This window comes from Rhinatrema bivittatum, chromosome 12 (genome assembly GCF_901001135.1).
Source record: "Rhinatrema bivittatum chromosome 12, aRhiBiv1.1, whole genome shotgun sequence".
In the NCBI taxonomy this organism is placed as follows: Eukaryota; Metazoa; Chordata; class Amphibia; order Gymnophiona; family Rhinatrematidae; genus Rhinatrema; species Rhinatrema bivittatum.
Window position 1 is genome coordinate 6,136,325 of NC_042626.1, and position 23,755 is coordinate 6,160,079.

The following is a 23,755-nucleotide window of genomic DNA, read 5'->3' on the forward strand; positions in this document are numbered from 1 at the left end:
AAAAATAAACAAAGATTTGACATTTTCCTTTCTTCTTTGTGGTCAACTTTGAAGCGGTGACAACTAAATCACAGATAGAGCATGTGGACTCCAAAGCAGATAATGAAACCCAGATTTACATAGCTGAGGATCTCTGACGGTGCCTTGCGGAACAGGGCCCGTGCGCAAAATTATTTTATTTCTTTGTTCTTAGGGCGGTAAAATTCATTTCTATGCAGGTGTGTAAACATTTTTAAATTATTTCCAGGGGAATTTCAGTGCTTGTAACACGAATGCCACTGGAAGCCAAGGTCCTGCATTTATCCACAGAAGAGATCCAGCACGGGCAGCAGCAACAGTGCAAGAAACACAGGCTCCCTACTCAGCTGGACGCAGAGCTGGGGTCTGGCACTACCTGCAGCCTTTTCTCACCTTCCTGCAGTGACAGTCCTAGGCAGGGGGGAGGGGGGCCTACATCAGGCCTTCTTCCAGACCTCTGTCATCATGGACCCTAAATGCAACCACTAATTGCTGCTATTGCATGATGGCTAGGATACCCCAATGGGCTGCATGCACTGTCTTCCAGCAGTGCCCGACCCTTGCCGACCCAAGGAGTAGAGAACTCGAATCGGGAGCCAAACCCAGGTCCTACGCCTGGCAGTACCCAGCACCCACCACTGAGCCAGTCTTTGCTCAAACTTTTGATGGGGGTAGTTTTTAAAGAGATTCTCCATGGCTAAGCAGATATTTACCCACAGAAAACCGCTTTAAAAATTGCACGCCTCCGAACCCAGGGAGGGGAAAAGGGTCAGCACATGCAAGGAGTTTATTTTTAACTCGCTGAGTGCACTCTCCAAGAATCTGTCTACCTATGGTAAAGAACTTTTGATAGGGAAAGGTCAGAGACCTGCAAGCAGGGCAGGGAGTCTGCAGATTGGCCTTTGGCTGATGTAGGCATATTTTACACCTCCGTGCAATACACAAACGCAGCAGGACCGCCCAGTGCTGCCTCTTACCTGCGCAGGAGCAACTTGGGATGGTTCTTGTTCTCCAGGTTCTTCTCAATGAGGTCGGAGAGCAGCTGCTTCAGGACGTCCGTGGCGTACTCCAGCCTGCCTTGCAGTGCCGTCATGATGAGCGAGGCGACGTTGCCGCGGTCACGCATGGAGAAGCCGCGTTGCAGCTCCAGCGTTCGGATGAAGGTCAGCAGGAACACTTTGTTGTTTATCAACTGGGCAAAAAGCTTTAGCGCCTTTTCTACCCCCTGCTGCCCGTTGCCTTGCACCTGCAGGAAAGGAGCCAACTCTTAGCACTGGTCAGGGAGAGGCCTTGCCCTTTTATTAAGCTCCTGGCATTTAATAAGGTTCTTTCTCCAGTTATTCTGCGACCAGGCTGTACCATGGTTGGCAAGAATGACATTTGGATCCGTAACTCATACGAGCGACAGCCCCAACATCTGCCCAGGTAGTAAGCAAAGCACCCTAGAAGCCTGTTTGGGAGACTGAGGCAGCGTCCGACATGCCCCTGCCCACAGGCCAGCTCGTTTCAGTTACGGGGTGAAGGGCACAGGCACAAAATACAAACCCTTTTGCAAACAGTGACCAAGAACAGAGCAGCAAGCGTGCCACACAGCACCGTAAGATATTTGGGAGGGGCGTCCTGCTTGCCTTAACGAATGCCAGCCATCTGCATTCAGAGAGCAGGGCAGGTATCCTATTCAGCAGCTTAAACGAATCTTTGTTCCCCGCCCTGAAGTCTTTCAGGGGAAGCATGCCATGTTCCAGCCACACAGAGGTTTATCTTTTTGACACAATGGGGTTTTGTGATTTACGCTGACGTTAAGAGATCATTTTTATTCCATGAAACCATTCTCCCTCCCTCTCTCTCTCTCTGAGACCACATACAATATGAAGCCTTTGCCTTTAGCTCCCATCTTCCTGATGTTGGGCTGCTCTATTTTACCTGTAGAAGGTCAATGGCCCACATCTACATGGGGGTAGGTATTCAAAAGCCCATCCGTCTAAATGGCAAGTTTCAGGATGCTCAGCCAGTTACCCGGCTATAATTTAGCCGGATAAAAAAAGGGGCATTCTGGAGCGTGACAGTTATCTGGCTAATTTCCTGAATTTCAACTCTACCCAGCTAAGTTAAGCAGATAACCAGAGGCTTGCTTCAGAGCACGTTAAAAGTTATCTGGTTTTGTGTGGCTGGATAACTTTACACTTACCCGGCTATACTGAATAGCATTTATCCAGTTACACCACACAAACCTGACCCTGCCTCCCTCCCACCCGAGCTCCAAAGGACCTCCGGGTCCGAACCTGCTGGCTCCTGCCCCATCTCCATGTTGGATAAAAAGTATCCGTGCCACGGGTCATAGCCCGTTAATCCCTGCTTCCCTCACCCCTCCCTCTGCTCCTGATGCAAGCTCTGCAGATTCTTCCCACCACCAGCCACCCCCAACCCCCTGTACCTTAATTTCTTCTGCCCGGATCACTCTCAGCTTGGTATCCTGGCACTGGATCTCGCTAGGACACTGCTGCTCACCGGGCAGAAGAAGTGCTACACATTGAGGTGGGGTGGGGGGGAAATCCGGAGAGCTTGCGGGAGCAGGGGGTAGGGGTGAGGAAGGGGGGGTTAACGGGCTACGACCCACGGCACTGATATTTCTTTATGTAACACAGAAATGGAGCAAGGGCCGGCAGGTTCAGACGCAGAGGTCCTTTGGAGTTTGGGTGGGAGGGAGGCAGGAGACAGATTTGGGCCTGTAGGCCCACAATTTATTATTTTTTTTAAACAGGAATGCTACTTAAGCAGCTATATTCTTCTCAATACAGCCAGGGTGAGTTTAAAGTTATGCGGCTAAACATAGCCAAATAACTTTATACATAACCAGCAATATTCAAAAGAATATCCGGTTATGTTTAAAGTTATGCGCCTAACTTTCATCAGGTATATTCAGTGGGATATTTATCTCTGGCTAACCTTAGGCGGATAACTTGGCCACTAAACAGCCTGCTGAGCATTGGCCTCATGGTGTGCAATTTCCGAGTTACCCCTAACGTGTGCCGATCCACCACTCCCGGGCGCGCTGCTGCGGCAAAAAGGAGGCGCTAGAGAAAATTGCGTGTCCCTGGCGTCCCCTCGGCATCGGGCACCGTCCGTGTTCCTAACCTGACCTCCGGCACTCATTTATTTTTCAACCTTCTCCCTTTTTGTTTCCTGCTGCTGCCACAACATGAAGTTAGAGAAACTACAAAAGAGCAGTGTTTTCTGCTTTACTGTAAACTTTTGGGGCTCCTCAAGCATTAACGCCTGCTCCAGGTAAAAACGTGCGCTCGATTGGACCCGCATTTTGGATGAGCTAACCCCTGTTTTGCATCAGGGGTTATGGCTATGACTCCAAAAGTCACATCCAATACTGGCCGCAGTGCACGGTATTGCATCGGCCTGATTGTGTGCATGCCCAGATGAGCTTATCACTAGACAATACACCACCACCTTCCCCTCCTCCCCCCATTCTTACATCTCTCTGACAGCAGATCCACATCAATTAATGGTAACTTGCAATATTTAGTTGCAGGTTTGCTGTTGTAGAGCATGAGGTCCCCCTCTCTCATGATAATGCAATATCCCACCCCTCACTAAGCAGAATATTGTATTTTTAACTCGAGTTGCCACAGTAGCTGAGCCATTTTCGGACTAATGAACCCCGCTCTGCCAGTAAGTACGGACAGCAGTTCCAGCCCCTGACCACCTGGCATTATTTCTGAGCCCTAACAGGGTCCCATGCGAGAGCAGTTCCACCCTGAGCTGCCTCTGATCCACACTAGGGTCCACAAGAGGCAGCTCTCCTACCCCACAACCTGACCCATATCAGGGTCCATGGGAGGGCAGCTGCACCCTCTGACCCTCAGGAGGGTGCGGTAAGGGCAGCTCCAGCTCCTGACCTGATTTTAGATTGGTAGAGTCAGAGGAGTTCAAAGCTCCTGGATGGATAGATCAGTTCCCTCGCAGATTTATCTACGATGCTCTTTTGCAATCCTATGAACAAAAGAGGACTTAGCCAAGGCTGCTTGACTAGAGCTGACGCTGGATATGAAAAGAACTCACTCACGAGCACTAGGGGGAGCAACAGCTTTTATAAAGCAAGTCCTGAGTAAAAGTTCATAAAAATTGATGGGGCTTTGTGCTCGTTAGAATACAAGGACTGGACCGTGCTGTGCTCTTAACTGGTACTGGCACAATCAAAGCCATTCTCAGGCGCCCAAACGCCGCAACTCCACAGGTGGCTAGAGCCGAAGGGGCAGATTTTCAAACGTGATGCGCGATTTTATAACATGCGTACGCATATTATAACATTTCGGGTTGGCTCGCGCAAGGGGGGAGTAGAGTAATACAATTACGCACGGCAACGCATCGGGGCCTTCCCCACTTTCCAACCCCCTAGCCTAACCTCCCTCCCCCTCCCCCTATCCTAAACATCCCCACCTTTCTTATTTTACCTTTTGCTCCTGCTTCCGGCTCTTCTATCCCCACCCTGACCCCCCCGGACTGCCCCTTTTTCTTGCCCTGGGACTTACACACGTCTTGGGGGTTTACGCGCGTGGCCGGACCCTTTGAAAATCGGACCAGCGCATGTAAGGCCCGCGCACGTGTGAAAACTTTGAAAATCCAGCCCTAAGAGCATTTTGCTTTTCCCATTACCTCCAGCTCCCGCAGGACGGGATGGTCTTCAATGCCTGGGAAGAGTACCCTCATGGCGTATGTCCGATAGTCCAGAAAAGGGATGCCTGATCGGTCCAGATCACTGGTGAGCTCGTTGATGTCAGTCTGCAGTTCTGCGAACGCTAAGGTGGAAAGAAAGACAAAGCACAGACAGCGGGAATGATAAGAAGGGAATGCAACATTGAACGGGAAGGCTCACCGCTTCCAAGAGTACCAAACGACCATATCTGCAGGAGCATCTAAAATGCAGATCCCACTCCGGCTGAGGAGAGGGGGTGCACGTGCCGGAATTTAACATTTAAGGAGTCCGGGAATGGGAGTATGAGACAGTGAGAGGATTGGGGAAAAAAGGGGAACAGGGTGCAGGGAATAAGGTCAAGCCCTGAGTGATAAACAGATCAGCCAGGTGCTCTTCTTTCCCTGAGCAGGTGTAATTTAATTATATTTGGGGTTCATCTTTCTAAGGTTAACAACCTCTTCAAATCAGGGTACATAATACAAAAGAGCCAAAAAAATATTGTATTATATGCAATAATCAATAAACCATTGAACAAATAAAAATCCCATTATTCAACGCAAAATATGGAAGAGTAGCCTAGAGGTTAGAGCAGGAGGCTGAGAATGAGGGAAGCCAGGGTTCAAATCCTGCGGGTGCTCCTTGTGACCTAGGGAAGTCTCTTCGCCCTCCATTGCCTTAGGTAAAAACTTAGGGGTAGATTTTAAAAGGGTTACGCCTTTCAAAACCCCCTTGCGCATGCCGAGCCTATTTTGCATAGGCTCGGCGGCGCGCGCAAGTCCTGGGGCTTTCCTGGGGGGCGTGTCGGGGGTGTGTTGCGGTGGCGCGTTATTCGGGGGCGTGGCCGAGGGCATGGTTCTGGCCCAGGGGCTTGACTGAGGCCTCCGAAATCGTTCCCGGACCGGGGAATCGCACGGCGGCGGCTGGCCAGCGCGCGCGTGACGCAGGCGTAACTTTCGCAATAAGGGGGGGGGGGGTGGGGAGAGGCCGAAGGAAAGTTCCCTCCAAGGCCGCTCTGATTTTTGAGCGGCCTCAGAGGGAACGGGCAGTGAGCGCAGGGCTCGGCGCGCGCAAGGTGCACAAATGTGTGCACCCCTTTGCGCGTAGCCGCGCGTATCTTATAAAATCCGGCGTACTTTTGTTTGCGCCTTGTGCGCGAACAAAAGTACGCGCGGGGGTAGTTTTATAAAATCTACCTGTTAGGACCTGATTTGCCATGGCTTTTCTCACATAGGAAGGTTAACTGTCCAACAACTCTACATGGCCCATATACACACACACATATGGCCACACAGAGATCTACCACAGTATTTTATAACTTGCACGTATCAGGTACATGCAGATTGTAAAAATAAATGTATGTCTAGCCCCAACACATGCCAATGTATGCTAACACACAAATACCTTTTCAACCTATTTTATAAACATATGCATGTATATCTAACTTCCATGCATAGGTTGGTATATTTTTGAAACTTGCATGCGTAATTGAAATTACCAGTTTTGCCGATTCCTTCACCAGTTCACCCAGTCCTCTGGGTCATCGAGACCTTCCTAATTCTTCAGCCTCACGTCTCCTCAGTTCACCCAGACATCCCGCCCAACCAATAACTGACCACACACCAGTTTGATATCAGTTGTGTGAGATAATTAGCAGGTGTAAAACTTATGTAAAACTTAGGGTCCTACCCGTTTATTTTATTTTTTTACAGTTGTAGATGTGCGCAAGAAAGCAAAAATATGCACTACGTTTGATGTTTATAAGATAGCGTGCACATGAGTACAAGTTATTTCCGCACGCAACTCTTTGAAAATTCACCCCTTTGTATCTATGGGAAAAATGTTTAGTAAACCAGGCCCTTAGATCGGGGCAGGGAAATACTTCCTGCACCTGAACTAGCAATGAAAAGGTGTGACCTAAATCCAAATAAATAAAAATGCACAATACGTATAATAGTGCTTAGAATAATCAATACAGTAAACAATAACAATAGAAACAACATAATACAAAATTTCCTGTCGTATTAATTCAAGCCATGTCATGACCCATAGAAAATAGCTAAATAAAAAAAATGTTTGCAATGAATGATAAAAAGCAATTCGGAAATGAAGAAAAGCAATTCGGAATTGAAGAAACCTGGGATATGGATAAAACCTTAACAGGAAAAATCACTGCTCCAACTGACTAAAAAAAGAACTTTAAGAAGGTGGAGTAAATAGTCTTAAGGCCCAACGGTTCACGTCAAACCTTACCTCAGAAGCAAGAGCATGCCATACCCGGGGACGCTTCACATTGTTTCTCTTCCTGGCAGAAGCCACAGTTAAAGCCCCCTGACGAGATCTCAGTTTTTGTGGTGGGCAGTATCAGCTTAAATGTTCTGCCAATTATTCAGGACTCCCCACTCCCCGTAGCCTCACCGGAAGCCAGAACAGTGCAATCAGCAGGGGAGTCTCCTGCGTACGTGAGGCGTCTGTACACACGCGAAGCTCATGAAATTATGGACATAACAGCACGGGGCTGAAACTCTCCACTAACAATAGTATCTGCATCCCTCTTCCCTCTGCACTGGAACACTGGCCCAAACCTTTTGTCGTTCTTTCCAGCTCCCTAATGACAGGACATTATTATGCGCTACACTGGGAAAATGAAAACCGTGCGTTTCAGATGTGGGGCTAATGCAACGTCCCTTCCAACCCTGGTTACAAGAGCCTGTGACATCTTGGCCTAACATGGTCACCCCTTTCCAGCAAATCTAATCTGAAGCAAATTTAGCTTGTCAGATATCATAAACTGAAGGCTGTCTTGATATGTGTACAACAGAGTTACTGGATGGCTTCCTCTGTACATTGTAACAGAATCTCAGATTCTGCCATCAGACAGGAACATCCTAGACTATGTTATATTTATTTTGGAATTAATAAGGAAACATATCTTGCTTTCACATGACAGGAATCTTTCCAGCGGACTCTAGCTGAGTAACTCAAGAGGTGCCTGATACGATCAAAGTGTTTGAGGATCTTCCTCCACTGATTGGGTAAATGCAGGCACCAAGCTTCTCTATGCATCCCGGTTTATTCTGTGAGATTGGGGGTAGGTCGAGGGTCAGCAAACTCACACACATACAGCATTTTCAAATACACGCAGGGACTTTTGCGCTTGACCAAGTCTGTGATACTCTTCCCCCTAAAAGCTGATTTACTGGGGGTCAATTTTCAAAATATTTAGGAGGATTTTCAGCTGAATTTAGGAACCTAAGATTTCAGCTGAAAATTTTTCCTTAAACAGGAATCACAATTTTAGGCTTGCAGTTCATTTAGAGGTAGATTTTAAAAGCCTTGGGCATGCAAAAATGGCCACATATGTGCGTAAGTGGGCCAGCACTGACATGCGTAACCCCTAATTTTGGCACGTGTATGTTACAGCTGTTTGGTAGGCGTAAAGAGAGAGCGAGAGACTCTTTATAAGGCTCAGCCTGATACTCTATATATGGACCATTGTAAGGGGGCACTTTGATTCAGGGCTCTGACTCTGCCCTCATAGCTGCCCTCTTTTAAGGCTCTTAGATATAAAAGCACAGCAAAAACAAGATCTTAAATTTAAGTGCACCTCTAATCGGTTTTCAAAGGGTCCGGATTTAGGTGTCCGATTCCCAAACTAAGGCGCTTAAATTCTTTGGAAACAGATCCCTGTATGCTGAACTGTTACAGAAAATTTCTTTGCAGGCTGAAATGCCTGATTGGAGCAACTTGGGAATTTATCTGAAGGTGGCACCGCACATGAACTGCTGAGATCATGTAGAGTGGGCCTACATGAACCGAAGAGCACACCCATTGCCAGAACTCGGATTAAACAAGCGCACATTCTGATGTCATCGGGCAGTGTTAAAACTGCACTGCTATTGGCTGGTGCCCCACGGCTTGCAGCATTAGACATCGCGAGGAACAATCTGACGAGTGGTTATACAGGAATAGATTCGGCCACGGTCCAACGTGCAGCAGTATCCCAACAGAAGCATGCGCTTCCCGCTACTTGCATTAGCCAATTGGAAGGCGCCTTTAATGATGCTTAATGACACTTCTGCACGCCAAGAGACATTCACTCAGCAACAACTGTGTTTAAACAGTTACAAAATGCGGCTTTTCCTTTAGGGCATGTCTGCCTCCGTTCAGCGTAATTTACAACGTGCGCCTGATGTTCTCCGATCCTTGTGTAGCTAGGTTACCATGGAGATCAGAGCAGGACGGCAGAACGCCATTATTAATCAGAGACAGCACCAAATCGGAAGCAAGAGGAATTAAAACAAAAGGGAAAAATATATTGAGCAAAAAAACCTTTTGGTTAATAGGGACCACCATAAAGGTGACATTCTGCCTCATAAAACTTTCTGGCCACTGAAGAAAATGGGAAAAGAGGGGAGAATGATTCACTGTTCCCGCAGGTGATTATCACTGAAATTCTGAGTATCCCAAAAGACCTCCTGCAAGGAGCCCGGGAGCCAGAGAGGCCTTTCCTGCAAGGTGTAGCACTCAGGTTGTGACATACTGCTGTCCAAGCACCAAAACTTGCAACTCATGGGGCTCACCAAACACAGCTTTCTTTTGTTGTTTATCTTTTCTCCTTTTAACTCTTCAGCAATTTTTTGCCATTGCCGCATCCCTCTCTAAATCTGGAGGAAAGCGTCTTTTTCAAGGTGCACCTTAGGAAAAGCAGTTTTCAGAGAAGTCTTTCATTCCATTTCAAAAGCCAGTTCTCAGAAAAAACCAAATCCATTAAAAGACAGAGAAGGAATGTATATATTTCTAGAAACTGATTTTGGAGCACGTTGTTCCTACCTTCCTTGCATTCCAGAGCCACCCGTGACTCTAGGTTGTCCATCTGCATCTGGAGTCTCTTTAGCGTGAGATCATTCTCCTGGGACTTGCGCTTGTAAGCAATGAGGACAATGATGATAATGATGAGGAGGAGACTGCCCCCGGCTGCAATGCTGACGATGGCTGGAAGTGTCAGGAGGCTGTCAGACAACACGTTCACTGAGCCTGGGGAGAAGACGATGCCGCCAACGTGAACCTGGCCGAGAATGGAGACACAGAACAGCAGTGATCAGTGCTAGCTTCTCCACCCTCTGCTGGACAACCCTATAGGGCACAGTTCTGGAAGCCAAACTGGCCCAGAAGAAAACTGGAGTCTTAATATGTTGTGACACTTGCTAATGGACCAACGTAAGAGAAAAGATGCTATCGCACATCAGGCTTTTGGGAGCACGTTGTGCCTTCTTCGCATGTCAACATTTTAAGGTAACTGTCTAAATTGGTTCATTGATTTCCCACATCATATTTCTATAACACTGCTGATAGTGTTTTACAGTCTCATGGGGGATATCATTAAAAACAATTATAAACTATCAAACTGATGACTGCTATGCTAGGCTGGCTGGGGCATGTCTCCCTGTGGTTATTTTAGGGCGACACGGTGAGAAGGCCTCTGTTTTTAATTTATAAGCATGCATACACGAAAATGGGAAAGAAAGGCTGAGAAGAAAACCAAAGACAGTGCAAAAGGAAGAAATAATTACAGAGAAGTCCCCAATAGTAATTCAGTAGGAAGGAGTAAGTGATTGCAGATTAGCGGAAGAGAGACGAGAGCGCAGTGGAGTGAGGGTGAGAGGGAGTGAGTGAGACTTGATGTGGAAACTGTGCAGTAAGCAGAATTTAGGCTAGCAAAGGGTTCGAGGGCTTGTCTTCAATTCTGTCAAGAGTCCTGCCATAATCACTGGGCCATCAGAACCAGTCAAGCGTAAAATTATATTTGATATTTCAAATCTGTTTCCCTTCACTAAAACTGGGAAATCCTAATTAAGGTGCACATTCAGCTTTTTACTGTACAGAAAAGCAGTTGTCACCTGCTCCTCTCCCCCAGCTCTGATCTACCCTACTCCCTCTCCTCACTCACAACAGCTCATCAAAAATGGAGACTGTTGGACCCGATCAACCAAATTGGATGCACAAACTGTCTTAACATTTGGAAGGACCTGGATTTCATGCTAAATTGAAGCCGACCCCCCTACCCTTGTTGGAAAGCGGCAGGTTCAAATCCATCTTCCCTTAACTGAATACCAAAAAACTTGATGCAGTCAGATCTGGCTGCTGGAATTCTATACTAAACCCTGAGGCAGCATTCTGGTAATATGAATTGCATCAGTACATACCCTGTCAAAAAAATCCTGGAGAAAGAGAACTTCTACACTTCCCTTTGCTCAAGACTATATTCCTGACTAGGTACCATTAGTCCTGAATGAATTTTGTACCACCGAGTGCGATTCCTTTCCCCAAATGAAACAAACATTAGGACATCAATATCATTCTTTAGTGTATGGAAACTAAACAGGAATGCAAACTATGAAATCACTGACTGTGCAACCTCTAATTTCATTATGGGGATAATTTCAAATCTGTTTTCATGCACGTAAATGGCTGTACTAGAATAGCCTGGGACTCTGTGTATGTAACCCTATTAGGTGAATTGCAGAGAAGTATTCTGGAGTTAGAATCTATATGCATGCTTTTTGATTTAAAAAAAAGACTTTACTGATCTTTATGCCATTTTAAGCCTTCCCTTTACAAAAGCATGAGAGAGTTGTTTGCATTTAAGCCAGCACAAGGCACATGGACATCACCTATATCCCGCTGGAAACCGGATACAGGTCAGTTCAGCTCACAGTCAGGATAAAGCTAGTGATGGTGCGGTGAAAGTTTTGGCAGCGAATAGACAACACTGCATAACCAAGCCCGACACAAAAGGCTCCTAATATTGTAGCTGTGTGTTCCTCTTATTTTGCAGTCAGCACCGAAAATATTTGTCCAAGCATAACTTATCTGGTAATGGAAGCCAAGCTTCACAAAAGATAAATGGATTTTTTGTAAAACGTGCCAATCTCACCATCACTTTGTGTTGCCCAGTGAGGTTTGGTGGCTCACAGAGTAACTGGGTCTCTGACACGGTGACGGCACAAGGCGTTTCTCCGATCAGAACAGTGTAGTTCAGTTTTGCTCCCCCTGAAGCTGGTGGGCACAGATTTTTACCCTATTGATAAAAAAAACAACACAAAACACACACACACAAATATATAACAGATTACAAATGTGGCACTGTGGCTATATCACAAGGAAAGCAAGTTCCAATCCCATGCTTGCCTCTTAACATTGTCAGGGCTCTTCACCTTGTTGCACTCAGGAATTTGCTTCAATCTGTGTGAGGCAGAGACCCCTGAAATCATGCTATTTATCTTGGATTAATCCACATGTAATTTTTACTCTGATCGGGGTAATTGTCTATATATATTTTTAATTTTCTTAAACATTTTACTGTAATAGCACTAATGGGATATAAATATTTTGAAATAATGTTCTTTGGACTGCTGTGGTCTCTTGTTTCTATTGTGGGCTAATTCCGGAGTGAAATATTTATTATGAACTGTATTTTACATTTGAATGTAATTTTTGTCATTAAATATGATCTGTTTTCTGCTCCATTTGGCTGAAATGTGTATATTAGCAGTATGCTATAAATGAATACTGCATAACAAATGAAGGGCCCGATGATTATTAATTGCTCTGAATCCAAGAAGATAAATATATATTAAATTGCCCTCATTCTCCTCTTCATTCAGGATGTCAACCGCTGTAGCATGATGGATTATGTTTCACTGTGCAGCTGGCAGTCCTGGGACTGGAACTCGCTCCTGCAGCAGAGGCCTGCCATGGAGTGTAATTATTCGTCTCGTCATAGCATTGGATCCCAAGTTATGTCTTCACTCTCGTCTCTTCACCATGCACGCACTATGCTGAAACCAAGAATCTCCCGAGGGTCCAAGTTCAACAGCCTTAGAAAACTGGCCCAGGTATATGACGTTACGGCAGTCACCATCACAACTAGCGCTGGCTGACAGGGTTAGCAGAGAGGTCAAGAGACAAATGGGCAGGTAAAACAAACCTCTTGCAACACTTGTCCACATGGTCTCTCCCGAAACACAGCTAAACTAGAAGGCAGCATGGAGCTCATGCTTGCCATGTCATTGTCATCTATCTGCTCTGCTGACAAATGGAGACCCTTAAGGTTCCTGTGCTGGCAAGCTGGCATTTTTCCCAAGAAAAAGTGCTAGCAATGAAGGAAATATCAAATATGCCACAGCATTAGACTTCTCGGCCATTCCTACCTTCAGTATGATGGGGGCCCCTGGCTTCTGATCCAGGACTCCGGTGGTGCTCAGCAGCTCAAAGGTTGGGTTGGGGTAGTAGAGGAATTTGGTATTATTGAAGACCAGCAGGGCTTGTACGTTATTAAAGACAAAGCCAAATTCATCCGGGCGCTCAATGCTATCCAGGCCAGGTCGGTACTCAGAAGTGAGGGTGGGAGCCAAGCAGGTGAGGGTGGTTGCATTCATTATCTTACACACCTGGTGAAGAGAGTTAAAAAGGAATCAAACTCCCAGCCTAACACAATACAAGTTAAGTCTGCATGGCGTCTTCAGTGCCAGTGGATTCCAATATACTGCAAAGATTTACTTTACATTTTATCTAAAAGGGTTTTTATAACTCACCTTTTTCTTAATTACGAATACAAAACAGCATACAGACATCGTAAAAATTTACAAACAAAAAAACACTTCTCATTTCCATGACTCTGCTAACATAGCCACTATCCATAAACCACATTCCTCAACTACCCAACATAATTTCCTAATTCATACCAAACCAAATCTAGCCCCCTCTTTATTTATTTTTTTGTTGACATCCAGCTTACAATACTTTCTTTAATTCACAATATAAACCCTGTGAAATTCCCGCTCCTCTCTATACGGTTTCTTAATGATGATGTGGAAGTAAATGGGCTTTCAAGACCATAGATGTCTCTTCACCCTCTTTTTTAGTTGCACCTGAAGGAGGTCAGAGGGCAGCACAGAAAATACTTCTAGTACCTGAATGTAATCCACTTTGAAGTTTCATGAAAGGTGGAATATAATTTAAAAAAATAAGTATTATTATAAAGTTGATCTTGAAAACCTATGTACTACATAAGAACATAAGTTGCCATACTGGGTCAGACCGAGGGTGTAGCAAGCCCAGAACAGTGGCCAATCCAGGCTATAAGTACCTGGCAAGTACCCAAGCAATAAGTAGATCCCATGTTACTGATGCCAGCAACAAGCAATGGCTATTCCCTAAGTAAATTTGACTAATAGCAGTTTATGGACTTCTACACCTTTGTATAATCTCCAGGTAGGGCCATTAGAAAATGTCATCAACTGTAAATACAGTCCCTCTGGAGCAGCTGCTGTAGGTCTGTATGTAGCAACAATAATGATCTGTAAATTCTGAACCCTATCACCACCTGCCATGGTTACATCCTTAAAACAATGAGTATGGGGCAGCCATCGTAAAAGTCCCAATATCAACTTGCATGGGGCAGCTAAACCCTAAATTCAAGCAGGCGGTGAATGAATGTTCAGACAGCAGCTCACTGGTTTTGGTAGCCATTTGAATGATTATAAAGCTTGGTGGTCAGACAGGAGAAGGAGCCTAGGTCTTGAACTAAGTATGGAAATTTCAAGAAGCAAAGATTACAACAACAAGGCTTGAAACAGCCAACTGGTGGAGGCAACACTATAAGAGAATATCTAAGAACATAAGAAGTTGCCATACTGGGTTAGACAGAGTCCATTGAGCCCAGTATCCTGTTTCTAACAGTGGCCAATCTAGGTTACAAGTACCTGGCAAGTACCCAAACATTAAACAGAACCCAGGCTACTAATGCCAGTAATAGCAGCGGTTATTCCCCAAGTCAACTTGATTAATAGCCGTTAATGGACTTCTCTTCTAGGAACTTATCCAAACCTTTTTTAAACCCAGCTACACTAACTGCACAAACCACATCCTCTGGTAACGAATTCTAGAGCTTAATTGTGCGTTGAGTGAAAAAAAATTTTCTCCGATGAGTTTTAAATGTGCTACTTGCTAACTTCATGGAGTACCCCCTAGTCCTTCTATTATCCGAAAGAGTAAATAAAAGATTCACATTTACCTGCTCTACACCTCTCATGATTTTAAAGACTATCATATCCCCCCCCTCAGCCGTCTCTTCTCCAAGCTGAACAGCACTAACCTCTTTAGCCTTTCCTCATATGGGAACTGTTTCATCCCCTTTATCATTTTGGTCACCCTTCTCTGTACCTTCTCCAGTGCAACTATATATTTTTTGATGCGGTGACCAGAATTGTACGCAGTATTCAAGGTGTGGTCTCACCATGGAGCGATACAGAGGCATGACATTTTCCGTTTTATTCACCATTCCCTTCCTAATAATTCCTAACATTCTGTTTGCTTTTTCGACTGCCACAGCACACTGAGCCAACAATTTCAATGTGTTACCCACTATGATGCCTAGATCTTTTTCTTGGGTGGTAGTTCCTAATATGGAACCTAACATTGTGTAACTACAGCAAGGGTTATTTTTCCCTATATGCAACACCTTGCACTTATCCACATTAAATTTCATCTGCCATTCATCTGCCAGTCTCGCAAGGTCCTCCTGCAATTTATCACAATCTGCTTGTGATTTAACTACTCTGAATAATTTTGTATCATTTGCAAATTTGATTACCTCACTCATCGTATTTCTTTCCAGATCATTTATAAATATATTGAAAAGCACTGGTCCAAGTACAGATCTCTGAGGCACTCCATTGTTTACCCTTTTCCACTGAGAAAATTGACCATTTAATCCTACTCTATTTCCTGTCTTTTAACCACAAAAGGACATCGCCTCCTACCCCATGACTTTTTAGTTTTCTTAGAAGCCTCTCATGAGGGACTTTGTCAAACTCCTTCTGAAAATCTAAATACACTACATCTACTGGTTCACCTTTCTCCACATGTTTATTAACCCCTTCAAAAATATGAACCCTTCAATTATGGGGCCACTGGATAAATGTGACTCCCCCTTCAGTATTTCCAGCCCCTGTCAATCCAGGCCGATCCTGGGGGGCAACCTCCAAACAGTGCACAGAAGTGGAAAGGCTGAGAGTACTTTCCTTGCAAACTTTACACCAGTTTTTAAAAAGGAAAAAGTTGAAAACTGATTTGGAAAAAATCCTTGCACAGACCTTCTTCTGTTATTTGCATGGGTGCATTTTCCAGGAAATTACATGTACACATGCATGTTTAAAAAAAAAAAAAAAAAAATGTACATATGTATATAATCCATGTATTTTTCCTCCAGCCCCTGTTAACTGACTCCTTGTTAAAAAATTTATATTATTGTAAAGCTTGTTGCTAGGTTATGTTACATTGTGAACCGAGGTGATGTTTTGCAAACGTGCCTCGGTATATAAAAAACCCTTAAATAAATAAATAAATAAGTGCTAGCTTCTCCCCAGCCCCCAACCCCAGGAAATCCTCTCTATGTCAAAAACAATATCAAAGCAACTGAATTGCTAGGAAGATGGGGTAGAGAAGCAGCATTATGGGCTGTCCTAAAAAAAAAAAAAGATGATGGTGCATCCATTTTTACTGGAGTGGGTTACAGGCCTCCAACTCAAACGGAAGAACTGGACAGAGATTTGGTTGAAGACATCCAAAAGGTGGGAAAGAAGGGAGAAGTGTTGATTGTTGGAGATTTAAATCTGCTGGACATAGACTGGAGAATCCCTTCTGCAGAATCTACCAGAAGTAGAGGGATAGAGGATGCCCTGCAAGGGGCTCTGTTCAAACAAGGGGGGGCGGTTACTTCCCTTGACCAATAAGCCTTTGTACTGTTGATGCAACTCCAATATTACTCTTTGCTTTAATGGTTGGAGGGAGGGAGAGGGGGGGACAAATAAGAAAGGGGGTAACTTGCTGATGCGGCTGTTGCTACCCTTAACCAATAAGCCTGATACTTGATGCTACCACAAGCTTACTGGGTTGACTTGATGGATCTTTTGGTCCTTTTCTGCCATCATTTCTATGTTACCCGCATGTAGGCAATTTTCCATGTGTAAAACACTTAGTGCACAGAAATAGTTTGAAAATTGCCATCCCTTGCTATGAATGCAGCAAGAAATTGAGCAGTGGTCAGGCAGAAGGGGATATGGTGACGCTAAGATATGCGCAGGTCAATCAAGACCAAAGGATGGCGACAGAGAAGGATCTCCCATCCACTGTGGCAATGAAGACACGAGAGCCCTTGCCATAATTTCTATCCAAGGGCTGACTTCCCTGCAAAGCCGACACAAGTGGTGAGGCACATTTTAAGGGAAAGATGAGGTCATCCAACAAGAATCTGAACGCAGATCCAGGCCCTCCCAAAAGTGATAATCTGATCACGGCCACAAGGAGAGAAGCGAGTGAAGGGGTCGGAAGGATGTGACACCATCAGTCAGTGGAATGTGTGAGCAATGCATCAGACAGGATGCAGCTCATGTTCAAGGGATGCCCAGCCCTAACTCCAAGGGCATGCAAATCCCACAAATAAAATCATTCTGGGCAGAAATGAGAGAGGAGAACTGGGAGGGAGTCCAGCAGAGGAGGGAACAGAGCCAAGAAAGGATGGAGGGTATTTTTAGTACATCTTGCGCTGCAATATTTTTCATTATAAATCTTCTGTAATAATCCGAGGCAATGTTCCTAGAAATCTTAACTAAACTGTCACTTAGAAAATGTGCTCGCACCAGGGGGATCCTGGCTTTCTCCTTACAAATTCCACTATGGATCATCAAAACGGTAAAAGCAACGCCTCCAGCATATCTTTCATCTGACACCCATCAGGGAGGCATCATGCACAGCCAATAGTAGTGTTTCTCCCATTTCTGTCAAGTAAACGGTATGTATGTAATGCAGCAAGCAGCAGCAGGATGCAGCTCTCCCTAGAGAAACCTCTTCTGCTGCTGCCCTCTGATTGGCCAGTAATTGCTGCTGTAAGATCAGTACTGGATAACAGAAGCAATGCCAGCAGTGGGCATCCCTGAGGGCCTGGGACAGGAATGTAACATTTTTTTAAATTTTGGGCCAGCACTTGGCAACGGGACAACTAACCACTGAGCAAAAAGGCCCAGCCTGGCACCTTAAAAAACAAAATGCTAAATCTGACAACGCCTGAGTTTTCTACATGATTTCCGAGCTGACCAAAGTCCTCTGGCACTACAAGAGGCTCTCAAGAGTTCTACTCTACTTATTTACTTTTAATACCAGGGAAAGTACCTCATCATCTAGTTAATTAAAACTACACCCCCCCCCCCCCTCCCTTGGTAAAACCATCAAATCCAATCTGTATAGATTTCAGTTTCTGCCACTCACCCAGGCTCAGCTGAGCTCTGATAAAAGGCTTTCTGAAGGGAGCTAATCTTCCACTTAAACTCGTTAAGGCCCTCTTAGATTCCATTAAATCCGGCTATTGAAGTTTGACAGAGCCCAAAGTTCCACACTATCCACCCGTAATTGGCGCATCTCAGATTTCAGGCCCCCTCTCCCTGCTCGATAACTCTGGGAATCAGGTAAGTGTGCGCCATGCGGTGTGAAAGAGACAGTAGTGCAGTGAGACCCATGAAAAACAGAGCGCAGGAGACTGCATCCGGGGGAGGGCAGAAGGGGAAAACTTTTATGTCTGCTTCCGAGGAACTTTCTCTCCATCTCCTCTCCTTCCCTGGCAAGTGGAAGTCACTTTTTTCTGTCTTACACTGCTCTCAATTATACGCTGCAGAAGCGTCAGGACGTTTCTGGAAAACACGCTGAATGCCACTTCTAATCGCAACAGGAAAACAGAGCTGGGATCCCACCGGCCTGCAAGGCAGGAGAAAAAGGGGCAGGAAACAGAACTATTCTAAACTTGGCCCATGCATGGGGGGCAGGGGAGTCCTGCGCACTGCGTCAGGAGGAGAAGGCGCAGGTCACAATGTCCGGACACATTCAAGTCCCAAACTTTCCATTTGGTCTTTGTGCAACGTGGAATAGCACCGGGGGGGGAGAGATATGAGGAAACAGTTTGTATGGTTTTCTGCTCGGATATCGCACAATAATCCTAAATTCTAAAGTTTGGCAAAGCGAAGAACTAAAGAAGAAATAGAAGTGTGCTGTTAATGTGTTATTCACTGACACGCAGAATGGGGGTAGGGTAGCCAAATGGGCTAGCACTGCCAATAGTTTGTAAGAGTGCCCTGGTCTCTTGGCTGAAGGATGCCTCCACATGGGGTAATGAATGTGTGTGTTTGTGTGTGAAGTGGTGGTGAGGGGGGTTTAAGAAGGAAGGGGCAGAAGAGGGCGAGGGATAGCAAGTAGCCAGAAGTACAATGAGGGAAAAATACTAAGTCCCCTTCAGGAGCCCGAGATCAAGCAATCTAACAGTTCCTTCCCTAATTTTGCAATGGATTTGATTGGATTTGATTACTACCATAAACTTCCCCTTCTTTGCTGGATTAAGTCTGGCTTTTTTATTATTGTGTGTCACAACAAGGTTTATAATTTCCTGTCCCGCCACGCTGGGCAGAGTTCTGGTAATGGAGAGCGAGCACAGAGGCGCATGCAGGGATAAGGGTAACTACTTCCCAGCGAGGGTTGCCGTATTGGAATAAACGTGTCCTGCCCAGGCTGTCAGGAAAAGGGCCAGCAATGTCTAGAATGAAAGATCTGGATGAGCTTTACTTGGCCACAGGCAGGAAGGTGCCTCTTGCAACCAGACAGCAGGATTCTCACTGGTCGGGCTTGGGACCTAATTTTCACAGTGCTGCTTTCACTCGTGTGGAGAGACACACGTGTTAGAAACTTTGTTCAGGTTTGCTTTTGCTGTATGCATTTCTCTTTAAACAGATGTTTCTATTCTGCTTGCCCTTTCCTCCCCTTTTTTCTATTATATCAGGTCAAGGAACACGTGCTTCGGCTTTTCTCACGACAGAAGGCACAAAGACGCCAGTCTCTCCTCCTGGGCCTGCACTATGTTCAAAGGGAGGTCACCTTAATGCATTTAAAGCCACAGGGCGAGGAAACCCGCTCTTCTCTTTCCGTTAGGCTTCAACTAATACTTTTCTACTCCGTGTGTGTCAGTGACAGGGCAAAACCGGCAGGATATCAAATCTAGCTCTGAAGAACGCAAGAGTGCCCAGAGATATCGCTGCAAATGCAAACACAGAGAGACAAGCTAGCTACCGTGTGCAAAAGAGGCAATTAATTTGAAGAGACCGCTCATTTTACAGAATCCGTGTGCAAACTCAGCTGTCGCACAGTTCTGGCCTAAGAAGCCAGGTGAGGCAGACACTGAGCCACAGGAAGGAGTCCAGTGCTCAGTTGTGCACAACGGTCTTTTACTTTTGAAAGACATTTAAAGGAATAATTCATCTATCAAATTACAGGAAATGAAGAGGTGAGGGCAGGATGGGAGCCTGGCCAAGTTGACCTCTGGTGGTTTCTTGCTGTTATTGCTTGGCCTCAAATCTGGTACTTACGTTGACTGACTCCTTCCCGTTGTACTTCACCCGGATCCTCGGCTCCTGAATCACATCCAGGTTGGTCCCGGTGACTGTGAGAGGCGTGTGGCCACTGGAGAGAAGAGAATACAAGGGCGTTAAACAAGGTCTCACAGGAGCAGCTCTTAATCCATAGATAGGCCGATACAGTAAAGCGCGCTCAGCTGAGCGCACTGTTTAACCCGTGGCTGGACACGCGTCCACTACTCCTTATATAATAAGGGGTTTAGCACGTCCAAACCCCCCGAAACTAATAGCACTCATCGCATGCAAATGCATCTTGATGAGGCTATTAGCTATGCACCCCAGATACAGAAAAAAATGTGCACCCAATCCGCACATTTTACGCTTGAAAATTAACGCCTCCCCAAGAGCAGGCATTCATTTCTGAGCAGCCCAAAAAAGTGTACAGAAAAGCAGAACATAGTGCTTTTCTGTACATGTACATCCTCCGATTAAATATCGTGGTGATATTAAGTCGGAGGATCTGAAAAGCTAAAAAACAAAATTAAAAAAAAATATTTTTTTTTTTTAATTAAAAAAAAAAAATAAAGTGTGCTGCGATCAGCTTAGGGAAACGGATGCTTAATTTTACGGGCACCCGTTTTCCTAACCCATGGCTGCGCGCAGATTAGGGAAACGGACGCTTAATTTTACGGGCACCCGTTTTCCTAACCCATGGCTGTGCGTAGATTAGGGAAACGGATGCTTAATTTTACGGGCACCCGTTTTCCTAACCCACGGCTGTGCGTAGATTAGGGAAACGGATGCTTAATTTTACGGGCACCCGTTTTCCTAACCCACGGCTGTGCGTAGATTAGGGAAACGGATGCTTAATTTTACGGGCACCCGTTTTCCTAACCCACGGCTGCACGTAGATTAGGGAAACGGATGCTTAATTTTACGGGCACCCGTTTTCCTAACCCACGGCTGCGCGCAGATTAGGGAAACGGATGCTTAATTTTACGGGCACCCGTTTTCCCAACCCATGGCTGCGCGCAGATTAGGGAAACGGATGCTTAATTTTACGGGCACCCGTTTTCCCAACCCATGGCTGCGCGCAGATTAGGGAAACGGATGCTTAATTTTACGGGCACCCGTTTTCCGAACCCATGGCTGCGCGCAGATTAGGGAAACGGATGCTTAATTTTACGGGCACCCGTTTTCCTAACCCATGGCTGCGCGCAGATTAGGGAAACGGATGCTTAATTTTACGGAAACCCGTTTTCCTAACCCATGGCTGCGCGCAGATTAGGGAAACGGATGCTTAATTTTACGGGCACCTGCTGACGGCCACCTCTCCTGGGCTTCTGCTAAGGAGGCACTAGGGGTTCGCTATTGTCCCTAGCGCCTCCTTTTTAGTGTGACCCCCTCATTTAAATATGGTATCGCGCACCCAGGAGAGGTGGCTGGACGTGCGTTAGGAAATCGGGTGCTCAACACTGAGCGCCTGTTTTCTGCGCGGCCTGAGAGGGAGCCCCCCTCCCCAAACACCAAGGACATCGTCTCATCCAGGAGCCAGGCTTGGATGGCAGGGAATTTTAATCTGCTCTCCCTGGGGAACGTCTCTCGCATAATTAGATTTTCTGGCCTGGGTCCTGTGCCTCTGCTGGGCAGTTGCCTCCTACAGCGGTGCAAACAGATCTGAGTTCGGCTGAGGCAACAAGATCAGACTCAAAGGCTAAGAATAATACATAATAAAGCCCCTGGATTAAATGAATAAAAGGAAATAAATCCTTTTCCTGAAGGCTTGCAGGTACACGGGAGGCTGCCGCAGCATGGTAGCCTTCGCCACAGTTTACAGAGAGTTCTCTGACCGCATTTAAACATGGATTTATAACCAGCGTCTGTTCATGGAAAACTACACAAAGAAATGTAATCCTCTGATTTCAAGCAGCAGAAATATATTCTGCAAAGTATTGGCTTCCTGGTTTCCTCATTTCCTCAGTTTATTCATCTTATTCTACTTTCTTTTTTAATCTCCCCCCACCCAAAATCTGGATCTCCTGCACGGCTTAAATTTGTGAAAAATATCCTGTATATCCTGGGCAGACACTTTTTTTTTAAATACTGGTGCACATTTTGACATTGTGGGAATGATGAACACCTGTATTTTAACAGTACACTAAAGTAGGTCAGAATTATCATGGTTTCCTGGTGATGTGATCTTTGGAGCAATATAGGACCATTATTTGGGGTTGTTGGGTGTTCTCACACCACGTTCTGTGGACAGGGCTCATCATCTCAAAGGACCCCCCATGTAGCTGTACGTCCAGGAGCCAAAACAAAATGCCGAAGTTCCCAGATTCATAGGGTTGGAGAGGATCTTAACAAGGTGCCCAGCCTCCAACCTGATGCAGGACTTTTAAAAAATCTCAAACAGACGTTTAGCTAATCTGCAATTAAAATGCTCCAGTGAGAGAGTTTCCACCATCTCCCTTGGTAGCTTCTTCCAGCGTATAACTACCTTTTCACAATTAGGAGCTTGTGCCTGATGTCTCACCTGTATCTTCCCTGCGTTGACAGTGGAGATGGAGAACAACTGATCATCGTTATCTCAATAACCCTTTCTTCATATTACAACTGTGCTAAATATCGGAACTCCCACATCCAATCAGAACTGAACTACCTCTTGTCACATTCTGTTGCAAAACCTTATGTTAACCCTTCTCATTGTGCTTACTACCCGCTGTCAGCTTTCGCTGGTCACAGTGCGAGAAATGCCCGCATTCTGACAGTGCCTCCCTACATAGACCCAAGCTGTAGTTTGCATCAGTAGCATCCTGCTACAAGGAGCAAGACTCTAGCAAACATCCCATTCTGGTTACCTGCAAGCTACAGCTTTTAAAGAGCAATTGCACATGTCTAGTAGTTAATAAAAATGAAATGACAGCAGATGAAGACCAACTGGCCCACCCAGTCTGCTCAGTTGTCTTCCTGTCTGGTTCTTCAGCTCTGGGTACATGAGCTTATAGCTCTTAACAATAGCAAGCAGTGATTTAAAAAGAGTTTCATTTGGTATCTGGGAACCTTGTTGCATCCAGCCATTGCTGTAAATACAATGGCTGCAGTAACACAGGGACACATTTCCACAGGAGAAAGTTCAGAGTTTTTTGGATCTCAGATGATGATGCACACAGAGACAGAAGAGGATGGGAAAAAATTCTTGAATGTATCAACAGTTGGTGCTTTGATACTGTCATTCTCCATGTTTTAAAGGCAAACGTGCTACCTTTTCACCTCCAATCCCCTCCCCTAAGAATACCACATATCAGCGCACTCTCGCTCTCTCATGAGATACCGCCCCCCCCCCCCCCCCCCCAAACACATCCTCAAGAGCTTACAGTTGTTGGCAGATATGTAGTTTTCACCTTCCCACACTCTCACTTGATAGCCAAAGCAAGCTGTGCTTTCCAAGGTAAGCTGCTCTGACCAGACCCAGGCACTGGGCTACTTACATTCAGGCCGATACAGTACAGTGCGCTCCAGCACTGTTAACCTGCGTTTGGACGCGCGTTTTCGATGTGCTAGATTTACACCTTAT

The 23,755-nt window shown here is 45.6% G+C and overlaps 1 protein-coding gene across 1 annotated transcript in view; it reads right to left on the reverse strand.

Annotated features, from left to right (window-relative positions):
• PLXNA2 (plexin A2) overlaps positions 1–23,755 on the reverse strand; it is a 315,878-nt gene that overhangs the window by 41,243 nt on the left and 250,880 nt on the right. Inside the window, exons 17-22 of the mRNA XM_029572653.1 lie at positions 20,191–20,284; positions 12,937–13,176; positions 11,661–11,804; positions 9,557–9,791; positions 4,687–4,829; positions 996–1,264 (exon numbers count right to left, since the gene is read on the reverse strand). Of these exons, the coding sequence (XP_029428513.1) occupies positions 996–1,264; positions 4,687–4,829; positions 9,557–9,791; positions 11,661–11,804; positions 12,937–13,176; positions 20,191–20,284 (1,125 nt within the window). The remainder of the gene's footprint in view (positions 1–995; positions 1,265–4,686; positions 4,830–9,556; positions 9,792–11,660; positions 11,805–12,936; positions 13,177–20,190; positions 20,285–23,755) is intronic.